The sequence below is a fragment of the Rhinichthys klamathensis genome, unplaced genomic scaffold (assembly GCF_029890125.1).
Source record: "Rhinichthys klamathensis goyatoka isolate OS25496 unplaced genomic scaffold, OSU_Roscu_1.1 h1tg000269l_1, whole genome shotgun sequence".
NCBI classification, from domain to species: domain Eukaryota; kingdom Metazoa; phylum Chordata; class Actinopteri; order Cypriniformes; family Leuciscidae; genus Rhinichthys; species Rhinichthys klamathensis.
Window position 1 is genome coordinate 2,701,905 of NW_026606789.1, and position 19,424 is coordinate 2,721,328.

The 19,424-nt window shown below is 40.0% G+C and overlaps 1 protein-coding gene across 11 annotated transcripts in view; it reads right to left on the bottom strand.

Moving 5' to 3' along the window:
* The window catches only part of rap1gapa (RAP1 GTPase activating protein a), a 105,125-nt gene that overhangs the window by 33,123 nt on the left and 52,578 nt on the right, over positions 1-19,424 (bottom strand). For 9 of the 11 annotated variants that reach the window (XM_056268149.1, XM_056268141.1, XM_056268146.1 and 6 more), the window contains 2 exons: positions 18,089-18,182; positions 1,543-1,578 (listed from right to left, as the gene is read on the bottom strand). In XM_056268149.1, the coding sequence (XP_056124124.1) occupies positions 1,543-1,560 (18 nt within the window). In that variant the 5' untranslated portion in view covers positions 1,561-1,578; positions 18,089-18,182. Of the gene's footprint in view, positions 1-1,542; positions 1,579-4,271; positions 4,484-18,088; positions 18,183-19,424 lie in introns of those variants that run through there. The other 2 variants (XM_056268142.1, XM_056268145.1) reach the window with 2 other exon arrangements.

The window sequence follows — 19,424 nt, forward strand, 5'->3', positions numbered from 1 at the left end:
TTTGTACTTAAAGAGTACAAGAGAAAGAGAAATTATTTCACATTAAAAGGATGATTTACAAGAAAATATTATGTAATTAATAAAAAAGAGACTAAAATTATCCACACAAGATTAAACATCAGTGCAAGGATAAAACAGGCAATCGCCAGGGGAAAGAATGCATGAAAAAAGTTAAACGGCATAATGGGACATTCATAAAAAAGATTATGAAAGACCATAAAATCTTAATAAAAGAAAGTTCACATGCTTTTAAACAACATTTTAAAAGAGCAAATTACTTTGGGTAGACAAACTGAAAGACAGAAAAAAAGATCAGCCTTAAGATCAGTCTTAGATAATGAACTGTTTTTTATTCTCTTTAATCAGGTTTTATGAATATGGCAGACAGTGGAACACAAGATCAAAGCACGATTGTGAGCGTGCAGGGAGAAGACGTTCAAATATTTACAAGGCTATTTACAGCCATTATACAAAATATAAAATCCTGAAGTTGCAAATATCAAATCATTTGTCCACTTCTTTAACTAAAATGCTGAAGATAAAAAAAGAAACCCTACTGAGAACTGCTGTAGATTTGAAATGCTGCACTGAGATGCAACAGAGATCGAATGTCTGACCTATTTGATGACGAATTCCAGCAGACCAACTGTGATATACATACCAACACATTTGTCGATTAAAACATCCTGCACGTCTAGCTGAGCTTCTCTTTTACTGTATAATGTCATCCAGAAGCAACCCAACAGTAAATCAGATCCAATTTCAATGCCATGTTGTTCTCTGAAACATTAAGGTGCATATAGTGCACTTGTTATCGTTAGACATCTGTCTGTCCTAAGTTAGAGATAACAACAGTAATATCAAATGTCTAAGATCAATATGTCTCTGTGTACTCAACAGCAGGATCTTGTTTTTAAGCACCGTAGATAGGGACTAGTTTGTTCTCCACAAATTCAAATCATGTTCTCATTGTAGATTTGGCAACTGCAAGACTGTGATAATCAGGGCCCAACAATAAATATATTTTTTGTAATATGTATTTATAATAAACACATAAATAACTTTAACTTGCCCCATAAAAGAATAAAAAATTATTTGCTTCAAAAAAGGGTTATATTTTTAATTTAACACTACAATCCAAATTGCAAATTCAAAATTACATAAATTAGGTTTAGTTTACAATAATTGCAATGTAATCAGATTTATAATTAAAAAATCATATATTTTTCATATTTATACAAGCAATGTTGTTTGCAACAACAAACGTTTTCACATGCACATGAACAACGAGCATAAGATACAGTATAGTGTCAGTGCATCGCTGGTTGGGTAAATGACTGGCCCCGGGGTCATCCTTATGGTTTTTAATGAATAAATGTCCTCATTATTTACTGGGATGACCTTCAACTACAGCAAAAGACATGCAAGTGCAACTATGTAGCCAGTGAAGACAGCTGATTCAGGGGTTAATGGAAAGTCTCTACATCAAAGATGAAAGGCAGAGGGGAGGACAAAACGAGAAAAGTAAAAGAAACACGTTACCTGCATTTTCTCAATCATTTCAAATAAATCAGTAGTCTGGAAGAAAGGAGAGGAGATGAGATGAAATGAGATGAGATGAGTTCAGAGCTGACCCCTAGATTACATTCTCATGATGTGAGAGGGGTGTGGCTGACAACACACACGACACACTGCAGTGCGGGATACACACACCTAATGAAAATATATCACATATCTCTCATCATTTAAAGTACTCAGACTGCAGGGATACTCCTACAACAAAATGCATTTTATTAGCCAGTTAACTTTATCAACTAACTTATATAAATAAACTCATAGAAAAGTTTTTTTTAATGGGATGGAAAGTTTTTTTTTTCACATAATACAGATTTTAAAGTGCCCCTATTATGCTTTTTCAGATATTACATTTCATGTACTGTGTAATGTACAGTAGCTGTTTGTGAATGTAAAAGGGCTGCAAACTTTCAAAGATCAAAGTGAACAATAAATGGAGTTATTGTCTCCCAAGGAAAGAACCGATTCTGAACTGCCTGAAACGAGTCGTCAGTTATTCGTACATAATTTTCCGACAATTTGCATAATGGTCTTTATTGGCTGCCCACAAACTTTGACCCGCTCTCAAACACTGTAGTTGTAGCTGAGGCCTGGAAGAGTTTGGTTTGTGTTGTTTACATGTTGATAAGACGTTGTTTTCTGCACTGTGAGAGCATATCCCCTTTACATGCACTACCAAAGGATGAGGACTCGGGCTCGAATTGATATGATCAAACCGACAACATTGTTACTGTTCGTATCTCTGTGCATACAAGTGCTGAGGAAGCCCCAGAGCTGAAATTCAGATATGGTAATGGTCGTTTCCGACATACGCTGTAAGCTATAGACCAATCACAACAGACAGGGCCATCTGACCAATCAGAGCAGAGTAGGCTCTCAGAAAAGACGGGTTTAGAGAGACCGAATCTGGAATCCTTGTTTGAACCATTACACTGCAAGAAAAGAAGTGATAATGCAATGTATAGTATGATAAATTAAAGTGATTTTTGATCTTGGATGCCTGTAAACATATTGTAGGAGACCTCCAAAACTAAATTAGGAACCTTTAAAATAGGGGCACTTTAACACTAACACAACCTTCTTTAGGAGTATGAAAGTGTTTTTGGATCCTTCCATGATTTATTACGGCCAAGTGCATTCAATATCGGCTGGTGGCAACGTTAGTTTTGGCCTAACTCATGCAGAATACAGTGGAACTGGCATTTCCTCTTTAGCCTGATGGCGGCATGATTTTGTATAGAGATATATAACTTATTCAAAGGCTCTCATATTTGGAAAAAAAATGCTGATTGTCTTTGTAGCTATGAAGTTTATTATAATTGCATAAAATTATAATTGGTTATAATTGGCTGCTGTAGTAGTTTGTAATCATATCCCATGTGCATATGCCAATTAGCAATATGACACAGAGGCATTCACAGTTTGAGGCAAATTATTAAAATTCATGGCACACGTGTAATATTTAACTTCTACATCTCAAATGCACTTGTTTTGTTTCCTAAAACTTCTCATTATTCATTTTGACTGATTCCCACACGCATTACCATGTTCTTATCTGACAGCTGATGTGACTCTAGTGAGCTTATTCTAGCCTGGAGAACTTCCAAGACACAGACAGTAGAGTTCTGTCCAGCCTTTGGGACAGACCCAGAGACAACGTGAACGTGAGTGGAAACAATTATCTTCGATCTGTGGAGATTGTAGACTGGATGAATTTCTCACAGTCTTGAACAAATACTTTGTGTCCTTTAGCACATTGTTGAGTACATTGTGTGAGTCCTCCACCATCGGCAAACAAACCCTACTGCTGTCTTGAAAACAAACTTCAGAAAACTGAACCACGTCAGGTGAAATACCACTGACACGAGGTCAGAAGAGTCCTGCACCACAAACACATTACCAAAGGGCCTCTTTAGCCAAATGACTAACCGAACACCAGATAGTAAAGTCATTTAATAATACTACTAAACTCTGAATCAATGTGCACTTTATGGTTCACAGTAATTAGTATCCTCCCTAAACAAACATACACAGACGAACAAACACCTATTGGATAACAGAAATATTGTAAATATAATGAAATGATATAATACAGTAATATTGATATATATTACATATATTAACCTGCACTGCAACATAGGGGGAAAATCATATAGCAGATGTATGGATGTGAGGATCATTTTAAAGGCTAAATCCATTTGATCTTGAGATAAAAATAAAGGTAACTGAATATGACGGACAGTGATTAGCCTTGAAAAGACAAATCTGCAGCAAAATTATAGTGCATGTTAGTTTACACTGATAGCAGTTCTGTCAGTGATGGGAGGAAATCCATTTTCTCTTTTCTAGCTTGCATTAAAAATCGCTGCACAAGGAAAACCTTTGATATTTTTCTGTAAGAAACATGTAAATGTGTCACGTAAGCATGAAATATATCCTGAAATGCCAGAACTTGCACAAATCAAATATATCCTGCTCTCTTCACACTCATAATCAGTTATTATAAGTAAAATTTTTTTTTTTTTACAGTTTACTTGCTGTTGGTTTTAGCAATATTTTGCAGTGCAGAATTAACTATTAAGAATAATTTTGTTCAAATTCTACTTTTTCCCCCTGTGTGTGCTGAACAGATATTTACCTCCCAGCGTATATCCAATGTAATATTTTAGTTTAGACTGCAGATTTCACATACTTACTCCATCAGGTCTTTTCCAATGAGTAACTGTCACTTGCAGTGGGTTGAGCTGTGAATTCTGACTTTTAGCCATTTTTCAAAAAGTAAAATCCAAAACCTCTATTTGAAATTTTCTGTCAAAAAGCAAAATATGGTGTGGAGGCTGCAAAGCTACAAAGTCCTCTGTCCTTAGAAGTGACAAGAAACATTCAGCCCAGAGAGCTCCAGCAGGTTCCATGTCAATCAAGTGAGAAAACTCCAGCAGGGCAGCACTAGACTGCAGTGTGTACTCTGGGAGGTGCGTGCATGTCTGTAACCTGAAGTCTAATTGTGTATTTAAGCATTAAGATCCTTTAACTCCAGGTGCTCTGGAGTCTTTCCTCTCTCAGGGAACACTGAGTTGTAGAAGAGACGTTGCATACCTACAGAATTAGCTTTCTCTCCGTCTTGTACTTTTTCTTTCTCTCACTGGGAGGGGTTCAGGATAAAACGGAGCTGAGCTTGGATCTGTTCTTTCAGTCAGACAAGCCTGAGCAGAGTCGTACTGACTCGTCAAGTCTGTTCCAAAACCTAGTGCAATATTGTAACCAGGGTTTGAAATTAATACCCGCCAACCTGCCAAATGTATGTAAAAATCAGTCGTGGCGTGTAACGCGTATTAAATTACTAGCCAATTTGGCGGGTTATGATTAGTAAATGATGTCCTCCAACCAGGAGCATCTTACATTAGCGTAAACAAAGCGTAAAGGGAGCACACTGGATGAGAAGCATCATGTCTTTAAAGGGCACCTATTATGCCCCTTTTTACAAGATGTAAAATAAGTCTCTGATGTCCCCAGAGTGTGTATGTGAAGTTTTAGCTCAAAATACCTCACAGATAATTTTTTACAGCATGTTTAAATTGCCACTTTTTGGTGGTGTGCAAAAACGTGTCGTTTTTGTGTGTGTATCCCTTTTGGCAGACAATCTCATCTCACGGAATGAAAATATCAGAACAGAAACTCTCAGTAGCTGTGTTCATTTCGACCCGGAGTCGGACAATAATGCCCACAGAGCCAGATAATATATGCTGTATGGAGATAGAACAGGTATAGTTTTGTTTAATTACGGTTATAACTTATTTGTCATCTTGCTTTTATCCACTATTAATACAAGCATGCTGTAGCAGAGTAACTTAGACCCCGTCCGAATGATGGCCAAAAATATACTGATGAGTTGTATGAAGTTTATTGTACTTCACACAAAAGATGAAGCGTCAAAAAATCACAGTAAGAGCAGAATAAATACAGTACAAGAAGTGTGCATTAAAGTCGTAACCATAAGGTCACACTTTCTCTTTCCATTTGCACAGTTTTTTCAAACACCTAAATTCAAACTCATTGATGCCACTTTGTTCATTCTTGAAGTGAAATTTTCCTGTATTCTTGTGATTAGATCTACTGTTTTAGCCTGACATCTTGAATTTGAGATCACGAGTACAGAATGACGCGTCTGGTGTGCGCTACCTGTGAGATGTCTGAGGTGCGGCGCAGCACTTCTAGTCCGGTGTGTGACTGGAGACCAGAAGACAAGGCCACTTTTTTAAACAGGGTTGTTTTCTTTTATGGATGTCATTCACTGTGATTTTGCCAAGTAAGACATGTTCCTGGATCAACATATTTTGTTGATTCAGGAACAACATCTCTGTCCAAAATGTTTGACCCTACCCATTACTTATCCCTAAAATCAGGGGGAAATTATGAAATGGTGAATAATACTTATGTAGGAGCACCTAATCCTGATTGTAAGCCTAAATTTCACATAAACTGTAAACGTATCCCTCAAATCTGATTGGTTGATTAGAATGTTGTTGCACTCAGTGAAATCACGTTCACCTGTCAATACAACGAATTCAGTACACAGACTTTTGTGAGGAAACAGTTGATCAAATTTTCTCTTTGTGCACAGGTTTGTGCCACATTAACCAAACTAAAAATTGTTCTTCTGATCTCAGAATAGTTTATAAAGGTAAAGACATGAGTTTGGCTAAAGTGAAGTAATGCCTAGGTGATCAACATGCAGAGGCCGTCCTATAGCTAATTTGACCACTGAGTCTTGGGACAAAATCTCAATTAAAGCACGCTGTTACCTAAGTGTGCAATCAGTATAGGCTAGGCTTGCCAGAAAAGTATGATGAACGGTGTCTCAGAGGGTGTAAAGGAGATATGCAAGACTGACTGCTTATTATGTCAGCGGCTGTTGTTAATTTGCTGGCATCATTATTTGAGTGAATTGTCCCGTTTAAACTCTGATCGGCCTTTAACACTTCTTCAACTCTGTTTGGAGATTTCAGCAGAGCCTGCCCACTGATCTTTAATGACTTTCGCCTGAAAAGCAATTCACAACATTTCCAGGAACCACTGATACACTAAAATATTTGATCTATTTAAAATGTAACAACCTTGTTTGATCAGTAACTGCCTTTTAATCAAAAGTAATACTGACTTTGCACTGGTACAACATGTTCTAAAAAGACTAAGATCATGAATATATTAATTAGTTTACATTGTAAGCTAATCTTCTCGCATAGCTTGGACTCATTGAAGATGCTGAATAATCATATATTTTACAAGAGGTGGACAATAAATTGTCCAATCCTTAATTAATCGTACAAAAAAATTACTGTTATAAGTAGCTCAAATATACCCAGAAATAAATCTTTGTTATTTTACGGCTATGCAAACAGATGAATCAGCACATTTGGGTTGAACTATAGTGACTTACTGTAGAGATTAAAGTGAGTAGATTTTTCCAAAATGTTCTGAGGAATTTTTTTTTCAGTTATTTATGATTCATGCCAACCTGCCAGACAGAACTGGCAGTCTATTCTAATAAAGCTTAAAGTCAGCGAGTGGATTTGGAAATGGAAATGCCTCCAGGGATCAGCAGAAATGAACAAATCTATTTAACTGGTCTTAAAGAGACATTGTGAATACATTTTAAAAGAAATGATAAAGAGCTGCGGTTATCTCTGTTTTAGCCTCGGCCAAATAACAACAAAAATATACCAATGGATTTTTTTTTTATTAAAAGAAAGACAAATAATCAGACTAAAATTGTTCTTGCACAACAAATCAGCATATTATAATGATTTCTGAAGGATCATGTGTCACACTTTAAATTAGGGTCCAATTCTCACTATTAACAAACTATTAACTACAATGTTTGCCTCAATAAACTCCTAATTACTGCTTATTAAAATTAATAGCTAGAAAGACAGTTAAGTTTAGGTATTGGGTAGGATTAAGGGATGTAAAATATGGTCATGCAGAGTAAGGCATTAATATGTGCTTTATAAGTACTAACAAACAGCCAATAGCCTATATGCATGTTAATAAGCAACAAGTTAATAGTGAGAATTGGACCCTAAACTAAAGTGTTACCGGATCATGTGACACAGAAGACTGGAGTAATGACGCAGAAAATTCAGCTTTGTCATCTCAAATTACATTTTAAAATGTATTTAAATAGAAAACAATTACTTTAATATGTAATACTATTTTGCAATTACTGTTTTTTCTGTATTTTTGAATAAATAAATCTTCATACATACATCCACTAAAAATCACCTTAAAAAAGGTACACAATTTTTGCTTGTAAAAGCAAAAATGGCTCGGCAAATTGAAGTTAGTCTGAATGTAATGACATTTTGTGGCCACTGTTTCTTGAGGAGAAAGTTCTTTTTCTTTTTTTAAAGTCATATCTGCACAATCTAGGGGTGATCAAAGTGGACTTCACTGAAACTTTGTTAGACAAAAATGTGGAGAAAAACGTCCTGTCTTTCAACAGAGCTCAGAGAGAGAAAGGCATACTGATGGGCTTACTGGACTGATGCACAAGGATGTCAGAGGCATTATCTCCACTGTGAAATCAGGCCAATCCTTAATTAATAATCCCCTTCATGTGATTCTCTAGTCAGTCTCTCTCTCTCTGTCCTGTCCATGACCATCCTCAGCTCAGCACAAATTAAACTAAATTTATCTAACTTTAGAAGATGCTGCTATTAGACTAGCAGAAAAGCAGTGCTTCTCTCCAGAGCAGCTCACTATCCTCTAAAACAGTGTTTCTCAAGCAGTGTCGCAGGCCTGTATGGATACATAGGATCTTGTTTTTTAATATATATATATATATATATATATTGGGGCTTTTCAACATTTTTATGAGATTAGATAGAGGACAGCAAAAGGAAATTATAGGGGAAAGGAAGAGGAAATGTGAGACAGGCCCCGTGAGCACTGTAGCTCTTCCACATCATGACTTTGTGACATTTATTTTAATTTAGATCTTCGCAGGTGCTGCATATCATCTCAGTTATAAGTTGCTAGTGTCCATTCTCTTTACAGCAGAGGGGTGTCATATGGAAGCAGGCAGCCCCATATGCTCCTTGTTTTACAGCTGATCTAACACACGCTAACACTGCAGGCCTTTGTTGCTACTGTGTGTTATCATTTTTAGTGCTTTCGAAACAATTAAAAAAGAATGGTGAGACATTCCCATTAGCGTTCAATCAGCAGCGCCTTACAGAAGGGCGTCTCAGGCCTGCAGCATGTACGTCAGAGGCGAAAAAAGACTTGCATCTCACACTGGGTCAGAATTAGATGGCGCGTAAAACTAAAATCCTCTCTGACGTGGCAGTCTCTTATGTAAATGACATCAAACTGCTCAAAGCACAATCCAGTGGAGAACTGCTCTGGCATTGCAACTAAGTTGCACAAACACGTCTCTTGGTGGATATTTGTAAAATTATTACAGTCAAATATTATTTATGTGCAGGGTCCAAATTTTACTTTTTGATAAACCTGCCAAATGTAGATGAATTGGGAAAAATGAACCAACTGAATAAGTACAAATAAGAGACAAATAATCACAAATAAACCCATAACCAACAGAATAAGCACAAATGAGATCTTTATAATCTTGAATGTTAGACAACGAGATGAAATGGAGAGATAATTGAGACTCTTTCTCCTGAGAAAAAGATCCCATAATTTTAGGTCAGGTATGCCCTATTCAGAGCTTCAGAAGAGATCTCAACAATGTCAACGATGCTGGATTTCCTGAAGATACAGTACACACGTCTGCAATCAAATTTCAGAGATTTCAATAGGAACTCAAACATTTCTCATCAAATTCTCAGACCCGTTTATCTGACCACACTCCACATTAATATTATTACTTTATACTTTTACTCTGCCAACAACTGTCTCATTTGTATCTACAGTGTACTTATATTTAATTTCAGCAGAAACATCTGGCATAAAGCTGATATTTAAAGGGATAGTTCACACAAATCTTTGGGGGGTGAAATCATTTACTCACCCTTATGTCATTCCAAACCTGTATGACTTTCTTTCCTCTGCTAAACACAAAATAATATATTCTTCAGAATGTTAAAACCATTTTGTAAAAAATAATTTTCATGATTTGTTATCACAACTTTTTATCTTTAGTCAAATCAACTTAGATAAATAATGTGTTTCAGATAACACAATATTTTGAGTTTCTATTTATTAAACCAAACGTCTCAGGTTACGTATGTAACCCTGGTTCCCTGAGAGGGAACGAGACGCTGCGTTTGAAACGCGGTGGGAACGCTCTGCGTGATTGCGTCATGAAGCACGTGTAAAATCAGTCCAATGGAAGCCCGATACGTCATGGGTGACGTCATAGACCAGGAAACTATAAAGCACCCTTGAAAACAGATCGCGACAGCTTCTGAAAAAGTCTGAAGCAAGTCGATCAGGGCATGCAGGAAGTATGGCAGGCAAACGCAGCGTCTCGTTCCCTCTCAGGGAACCAGGGTTACATACGTAACCTGAGACGTTCCCTTTCAAGGGAACTTCGAGCTGCGTTTGAGACGCGGTGGGAACCCCATACCCACTACGCCATAGTGACAAATGCCCGTTCTGTGTGAAGTCCTTGCGCACACTAAGAAGCAAGCAACCTCGCCCCAGGAGTGGAGAGGTCAAGGTCATAAAACCTGACAAATGTATGTGGAGAGGACCAACCTGCCGCATTACAAATGTCAAGAAGGGAAACACCCGAAATTAAGGCCGTAGAGGCCGCCATACTCCTTGTAGAATGGGCCCGTACAGCCATAGGTGAAGGCTGACCGGCCGCTTCATAAGCCAATGATATAGCCTCGACTATCCATTTGCTCATAACCTGTTTAGATGCAGGGCACCCTCTTCTGAGTGACCCAAAACATACAAATAACTGCTCTGACTTACGCCACAGGGCAGCTCTGTGAACGTAGGCATCCAATGCCCGAACTGGACATAACAGGTTCAGTTGTTCCTGATCTGGGGTATTAAAAGGTGGAGGATAAAAGGCCTGCAACACTATTGGGCCCCTAACATTAACTGGGACCTTAGGAATATAACCCGGTCTAGGGTATAGAAATGCTTTCACCATACCAGGTGCAAATTCCAGACATGACGGAGCAACCGACAGGGCATGCAAATCTCCAATTCTCCTGATAGATGAAATAGCAAGGAGAAATAAAGCTTTCAAAGTGAGGAATTTTTCTGAAACCTCTTCAATAGGCTCGAAGGGAGCCAGAGCCAGACCCTCAAGTACAATGGCTAAATCCCAAGCCGGTGCTCTAGAGTGCAGTGCAGGTCTCAACCTCAATGTACCACGGAGAAAACGAGTAATCAGAGGATCTCTCCCAAAAGAAGTACCCCCCAGAGGGGTATGATAGGCCGAAATAGCCGCCACATAAACTTTTAAGGTGGAAGGAGATAATCCAGCAGAGAAACGGTCTTGCAGAAAATCGAGAACTGAACCAACAGGGCAGTTAACAGGATCTAACTGACGCTCACCACACCAGGTGGAGAATAATTTCCATTTCAGTGCATACAGTCTTCTCGTGGAAGGAGCTCTGGAATGGAGAATGTCTCAACGACCTCAGTCGAGAGACTGGATTCTATGAGCCTGGCCCCCTCAGAGGCCAGGCCCACAGTTTCCACAACTCCGGTCGAGGGTGAAATATCGTGCCCCCTGCCTGGGACAGCAGGTCCCTCCTGAACGGAATCTCCATGGGAGAGCCGTCCAGAAGAGACAAAGTCCGAGAACCAAACTCGAGTCGGCCAGTACGGGGCTACTAGTAGCAGATGAGCCCCTTCCCGGCGAACCCTCTCCAGAACCTCCGGGAGCATAGATATCGGGGGAAATGCGTACAGGTGCAGCCTCGGCCACACCTGCACCATCGCATCCAGTCTGAGAAGAGCTGGCTGTGTGAGGGGGAAACATATAGAGCAATGCGTTGTACAAACGATGTGAAAGGTCGACTTGACTTTAGTTAGACCAAAGTTCTCCCTAAGAAGCTCCACCACCTCGGGGTGAAGTCTCCAATCCTCTGGGCCTCAGCCCCTGCCTCAACAGGATATCTGCTCTGATATACGAGACCATCAGTGTGTTGTCCGCCATTCGCCGAGCAACCACTCATGATCGCCCCCACTTGTGAGGGAAGCATCCGTCGATAGCAATATGCGTCGACAAGAAGCCCCCAACACTGGGCCTGGGCGAGGAACCAAGGTTCTTCCACATGACCGAAGCACGAAAGCATAGCCGCGTGACCTTGATCATGCGAAAACGTATTTCCCCTCGGAGAAAAACCCCTTGGTCCTGAGCCACCACTACAGGGGTCTCATGAACAGAAGGCCAAAAGTAATACGTTGGACGCAACTGCCATGAGACCCACCCGTCTGAAACTGTTTCACAGTAAGTGACTGGCCTAGTTATACCCCATTACGGCTGTAAGAATTTCTACACCTAGAAAAGTGGTCCTCAGAGCACACTCTTCTTGGCGTTGAGAGGCAACTCCAACATCCTTAATGAGACAGAACGACATCTCGATGCCGAACTGCCATAAACTCAGATTGAGCTAGGAACAACCAATCATTGATGTAGTATAATACGCGAATGCCCTGAAGTCTCAGAAGAGCCCGAGCTGCATCCACGCATACTGTAAAGGTGTGGGGTAATAAACCTAGGCCGAATGGAAGAACCCGATAATGGTATGCTTCGCCCCCGAAAGCAAACCTCGGGAACCTCCCTCATCCTCTTTCGGAAACAATGAAGTAATGGCTGTCTGCTGGGAGGAGGAACCCCTTCTACAGCTCCTTTTGCAGAAGTGACAGTACTTCCTGCTCCATAACCAAAGCCTGCTCGGGATCCACCAATGAGAGGAGGACCCCTAGAAATCTGGGCGAACGAGAACCGAACTGAATTCTGAAACCCTTTTCTATAGTGTGCAGGACCCACTGAGAAATATGTGGCAGTAGTTTCCACGCTGCCAGAAATTTACTAGGGGAACCAGTCTCTCAAGACTGGCCTCTGGATTTGTTTGAACAGTCACTACGGCGCCCTGAAGCGGCGAACCGGCAGGGAACAACCGAACTGACCATTCTACGACCCTCCTCAGAGGATCGTATGGGGATGCTGACACCTCGGTGCCCTGAACGGCGAACCGGCAGGGAACAACCGAACTGGCAGCGCTGCAACCCTCCTCAAAGAGTTGCACCCCAGAGGAAAAACGATTTCTCAAAACCGTCCCTTGGTTGAACAGTCACTACGGTGCCCTGAAGCGGCGAACCGGCAGGGAACAACCGAACTGACCGCTCTACGATCCTCCTCGGAGGATCGTATGGGGACGCTGACACCTCGGTGCCCTGAACGGCGAACCGGCAGGGAACAACCGAACTGGCAGCGCTGCGACCCTCCTCAGAGAGTTGCACCCCAGAGGTCGCCGAGGAGAAACGATTTCTCAAAACCGTCCCTGCCCCGGAGGAGCCCTCAGAAGCCTGATAGCCTCATTTTCTTGCGACAGGACTTCTTGTCTAAGCTTTATTAGAGATGATGACAGTCCTCAGATCTTGCCTACCTCTAACTAGCTTAGTTCCTACGACCCTCCTCGGAGGATCGTTGAAAAAAGCAGGCACTTCGGCGCCCTGAAACGGCGAACCGGCAGGGAAACCGAACTGACTGCTCTTCTTTTTTCTTATTTGAAGGCTCGTTTGGGGACACTGACACCTTGGTGCCCTGAAACGGCGAACCGGCAGGGAAACCGAACTGGCAGTACTGCGACCCTCCTCAGAGAGTCGCACCCCAAAGGGCGCTGAGGAGAAACGATTTCTCAAAACCGTCCCTACCCCAGAGGGGACCACCCTTAGAAGCCTGATCGCCTCGGCGTCAGGGCTTCTTCTTTGTCAAAGCTATTTTAGAGATAAAACAGTCCTCAGATCTTGCATGTCTCTAACTGGCTAGACTGCGACCGCCACCCAGGTACCCCTCAATTGCGGAGGAGCCCGAATGGCGACGCTCTGTTTTGCACTTTGTGCTGAGAGGAGCATAATAGGCCGTCTCAGGAACATTAGATTGGTGAGGAAGAAACCTCTGGAACGCCGCTGAATGGTTTATTTCTTAGTTTTCTTGAAAGCGGAGCGTCCAGAAGAACAGACATAATTATATCTTTATTTTCCTTTATCTTTATATCAGAAAAACTTATATATATATACATATATATCACTCTGCGGCCACCAGCAGGAAACAACCGAACTGGCAGCGCTGCGACCCTCCTCAGAGAGTCGCCCCTCACATTCATCCATGTCCTTATATACTCTACCCACCAGCGCTGCCTAATAAAAATGTATTCATTATTAAGATGGCTGGTGGGTAACGTCGGGGTTAATAACGATAACGCCGACTCGGGAGAGAGAAAGCTCGCAAGCGTCTCTTTAACCCGAGGCAATGTCATACTATGATACTTAATACCCAAACATTACTATAGTCAGACATCTGGGGATTAAACACATAAAATACAAACCGGTTTATTCCACGATCTCGACACCTCAGTGTGGAGATAGGGAAAAACCACAGTCCCCGACGAGGAGGCTGAGATACAGAGTTTTCCTGTTTTAAGATACAGTTCATCTAACAAACTCTTCTTTATTTTCAATCTCATAATGTTCAGCTGGCCAGTAAATATTTAACTGGCAACAGCACTAGATAAAACCTCCTTTTTTTCTTTAAAAAAGCTCCTCTTTATTCAACAGAGTTAAGAGCTGGAAAATTTATTCATTGAAAACTCAAACATCTGCCTTTTTATAAAGATTTGTATTTGTTTTCTTTCTTTTTAAACAAAACACTAACGATACCAATTCCTCGGAACTGGAAATCGCAGCACACTAGATCTGGCATGTGAAAGCTGAGAAAGGGCGGAGCCCGTCCCAACCCCCGCTGTCAGATCCGTTTTCGAACCCCGAAATACGAGCCGTCTCCGAGCCTCGACAACAGAGAGACCCGCTCGGGGAACGCGAACCGAACCGTCCTCCTCGAAGAACGCCAGGCGGGAGCGGAGCGTCCTCACGGACAGCTTCTCGCAATGCACAGTCAGATCCCTCGAGAAATGACTGTTGCATGCTCCACTCCCAAACAGCAACAAAAAGCTGATGTATGTCCCCACCCGTGATGTAACGAGGGCAGGGAACAACACAACGTCTATAATATTGCTTTGCTCGCCATAATGATAGATAGTGATATATATATTGGGCTTGACAAACAACAATAAATAGACAAGGACAGAATCACAGAGAGCGCTTGCTGAAGACAACAGAAGCTGTCGCGGTCTGTTTTCAAGGGTGCTTTATAGTTTCCTGGTCTATGACGTCACCCATGACGTATCGGGCTTCCATTGGACTGATTTTACACGTGCTTCATGACGCAATCACGCAGAGCGTTCCCACCGCGTCTCAAACGCAGCTCGAAGTTCCCTTGAAAGGGAACTGCACTGTATTAACTACAAATTTTAATTTCAATGAACTCAAAATTTTAAAGTGCCCCTACTATTATGGATTTTTGAAAATGACCTTTTATGTAGTGTGTAACATAGCTCTAAGTAAATGAAAACATCCTGCAAAGTTTTAAATCTGAAAGTGCACCGTATATAAAGTTATTCTTTCAAAAGTAAGAGTCGACTCTGAGTCAATTAAATGAATGGTTGTTCAAACGAATCCTAAGCCGTTTCGTTGTGACGTCAAGACGAAACATTAGCATATTGCCCGCCCACTTATTGTGCACGCAGACACCAGGGAAAACTTGAACCTCAAACACTGCAGCTGATTCCTGTGGATACTGGACAGCATCATGTCCAGAAGAAGCTGTGCTCTATAATGTGAAGGTAAAGGCAGTTTTTTTTTCACTGCCCAAGGACGAGCATGTGAAGAATCAGTGGTTAAAATTAACAGCAGTATAATCCTAAACTTTTGCAGTGTTCCCTTTATTTTACTGATGACTGCTTCTCAAATCTCGGAATTCAATGCAGGATTTGCAAACCGCTTGCTCTTGAAAGATGGTGTTCAAAATACTTAGTTTTGAGTTGTATATTGTGTAGGTCTCCTGCTAACTGGCTAACTCACATTATTACTACTGAAATACTTCTGCTAATCAGCTGTGGGCCACTATTACCTAAAACTGTGTCTATTAATGCAGATTGTCTGTCGTTCTCACTACTTTGAGGAAAGATTTATGAGAAAATGAAACTTGTTTTGACCTTTGATGCATGTAAACCTGTTGTAGGAGACTCCAAAACAACATTAGGAAACTTTAAAATAGCATAATAGTGGCACTTTAAAGCAACCAGGTAGCTTACGTTTTTAAGTTAAAGCAACAATACTTTTTTTACAGTGTACCATGCATTGACTGAAAACCCCCCACAACAAAACACTTTTATTTTTACTGAAGTCATATAGTTTTGGAATGATGGAGGTGAGTAATGATAGAATGTTAATTTTTGGCCAAAAATTTTAATATAAACACAACCAAGAAAATATAAACATATAATTTATACGAGTTTAACTGCTTGTAAAACATATTTACGAGCAGTAAAATTGCCTCGAAAATATGGAATGATGCTTCTTTTCCACATTCTTTTCCATTTACCATATGGTAGACTCAAAAATTCATATGATTTTTGTTTTAATTTAATTGACTAACAAATGACTGGACATGATCTCCAAAGACTCTTTTCTTTTTCTTTTCATTCACGAGAGATTACCCTCTGTTGTGTTATAAGCTATGCTGCAGAATTGTGGATGCAGTTAAGGACTCTGACATCACCTAAACTTTATCCTCTTAATCGCAAGCTGAGCTCACCGAGTTTAAAAGCCCGAAAATCTCCTACACACACACACCGAGATCACTCAAACTACTTACACACACTGCACACAATACACAAAGGATCTTATTCTTTAGCCCTGCGCTTTGACAACCTGACCCTCATATCTAACTTTGTCAGACACAATCGCCAACATCGACAAAAAATTCCAAACTAAACATGGCTCAACAATGAAACTAATAACATTTGACTTAAAGAAGGGTTTAAAGGGCCCATGTATTATTTCTCTCAGGACCCTGTTTCGAGTGATAGGCGATTTGTGGATCAGCAGATATAAAAAAGCAATACATTTGATTTGTGCAGTAGCTCAGTATGAAAATAAAAAACTATTTTCTTATTAAAAAATAGATTTTAGCTTTCCATCAGCTTAAGTTCATCCATGCAGTTGAAATTCATGCATGAGTCACAAGTTTGGCTGCGTAAGTCATTAGCACAAGCACTGAAGCTTCAACACTTGAAGGTGTATTTTAGAGGCTGATTACATGCTCTAACTGTGTATGAAAAAAAAAAACGTTTGGTGAACTGATTGTAGTGATGCACCGCAGAAAAGGCATTTGGATATAAAAAATGTAATGGTTAGTTTACTCAAAACTAAAAATTACATCATCATTTACTCGCCCTCATGAAATCCAAACCTGAATGAATTTGTTTCTTTCATGGAACAAAGGTGAATTTTTTTTTAACAAATATCCTGCCCATTTTCAGTATGATGAAAGTGAATGAGAACTGTGGCTATCAACCTCCAAAATGGCAGAAAAATCATAATTAAAGCATCCCAAATTCATAATGATTCTTGCTTCCATGTGTTCTGGAGTCATAAGAAAGCGTTGTGAGAGAAACAAAACCGAAGTCATTTTTCATAGGAAACATAGGTCTATTTGCTTCATGAAAGTTATTGAGAGAAGTAGTGATTTAAAGAATCAATCTTTTGACTCAGATCTTTACAATGAATCAACTGATCTTGTTCACAAAACCAGCCTGAATGATTCACAGATTTCACACTCACTTATTCGATCCGGTCACTTCGACTTCAATCAGTCAGTTTCGCACACAAAGCTATTGAATGGGTTAAATCCCTGATCATTGTAACCACTTGGAAAAGAGTACATTTTTTAAAATTTCTCCTTTAATGTTTAATACCATTCAGGTTTGGAACAACATGAGGCTGAGTAAATGATAATAGAATTTTCATTTTGTTTGAACTGTTACTTAAAGGGTCACGTGAGCAGTTTTAGTTCACAAAGCTGAATCCTTGGAGCTATAAGTCACTGAATAATAAGTGACCTTTCATAATCAATACTATTTTGACAGGCATTAGTTTGTCTCATGAAATAAGGGGTGTAACTGAGAAACTGGCCTGACATTTGTTAATTAATAGCATCTGACATTTAATTACATCACTCTCATTTAACTGCATGGCATGCCAATCATGTGTATTAATACAAACAGAAAAGTCCGTAATCATCCCTCTGGCCTCATGCAAATCAGTATTAGTTGTACACAGGCTCACAGTAATGGAGCAGATGGGTCAGAGGCGGTGAGACAGACTCAGCAAGCAGAAGTCAAGCATTGGCAGGATGGAAGGACTCTCAGCATGCAGGCAGGCAGGAGCTTTGTGATACCTTGAGGAACGCAGGGCCAGTGTGGGGCAGTGATGGCTGGAACAGTGAAGGATCTAGTGTGTTAGAGATGCAAGGCTCTCCTCCATCCTGTTTCCTGTAATGAGAGAGACAGTTCAATTCAGTTCTGTTCAGGAGTACACATGTGCACATATACACAAATTACACCACAAAATAAAACTACACCAGTGGTTCTCAACCTTCTGAAAGGGTCACAGCAGGGAAAACAATGTGAAATGCAAATAGTTTAGGCCTGTCAGTCAATGATTAATTTCCTTAATTTTCACTGTTATTTTTTTTTAATAATTATAACACATTAAATTAATGTTAACTTGACAGCCCATATACCCAAATGCATCTGCCAGTAGATCGTATAATATAATATAATAAATATATATTTTTTGTTGCGGAAATGAAAGGCTGTGTTGTCCAATCAATCTTTATAGTTATTTAGCACAAATTAATATGTCAGTAGCAAATCTAGCCAATACAATTTAATAATATAATCGGGACATGAGGATATCGTTACACCCTTATATAATATAATATATGTTTGTATTGTGTTGAGTTACCACTTGATGTCCAATGTGGGACTTGAAGCAAAATCACTTGAGAAATAACTGCTCTAAATGGCCAAAGGCCATGGGGTCACAGCAGAGGAAGGTTTAGCATTGTAATAGCCTGAATAATGACAGTTGTATCACAAACCCCCCTCCCCCCACCCCACATGGCCGTACGGTCAGCACCTCTGTGCAAGCTTTTGCATTTAGATTAGCAGGTTTCTCTGTCAGTGCAAAGCTCCATGGAGTTGTGGAGGTGATGTGCAATATATGCGGGGGTTGGTATAATCAAATTTTTTTCAGACTCCTATTGTTTTGACATGAGGCCATGATTAGATTTCCCATTATACTTTAGTTGAGGAGAAACAGATTGTATTACAATGCAGGCTAAATACGGTTCAGGACGATGTAAGTGAGCTAAAGAATGGCCCTGAATGCTCCATAATAAGACAGCTGGTGAATTTATTCTTTGCTAAATGTTTTCATAAAAATTTACCCTGACAGACAATCCACCCGAAAGTCCAACAAAATAACGCCCATTGCTGCAACTCATATCCTCCATGGTAATTCAGGAAATGGAAAACTATAAAATCTTCAGTACTATTAAATGGAATTGCACGCTAACACATACCTGGTACAAGTAAGGGAATTATGCAAACATGTAACTGAGCAAATGTGCCCATAAAATTAGTACTGAATGCAATCTGCATTCAGAATAAAATGTGCCGAGCAAATAGTGCTGTGTTTTGCGAATTAGGTGGAATCTGTAAGTCTGATCT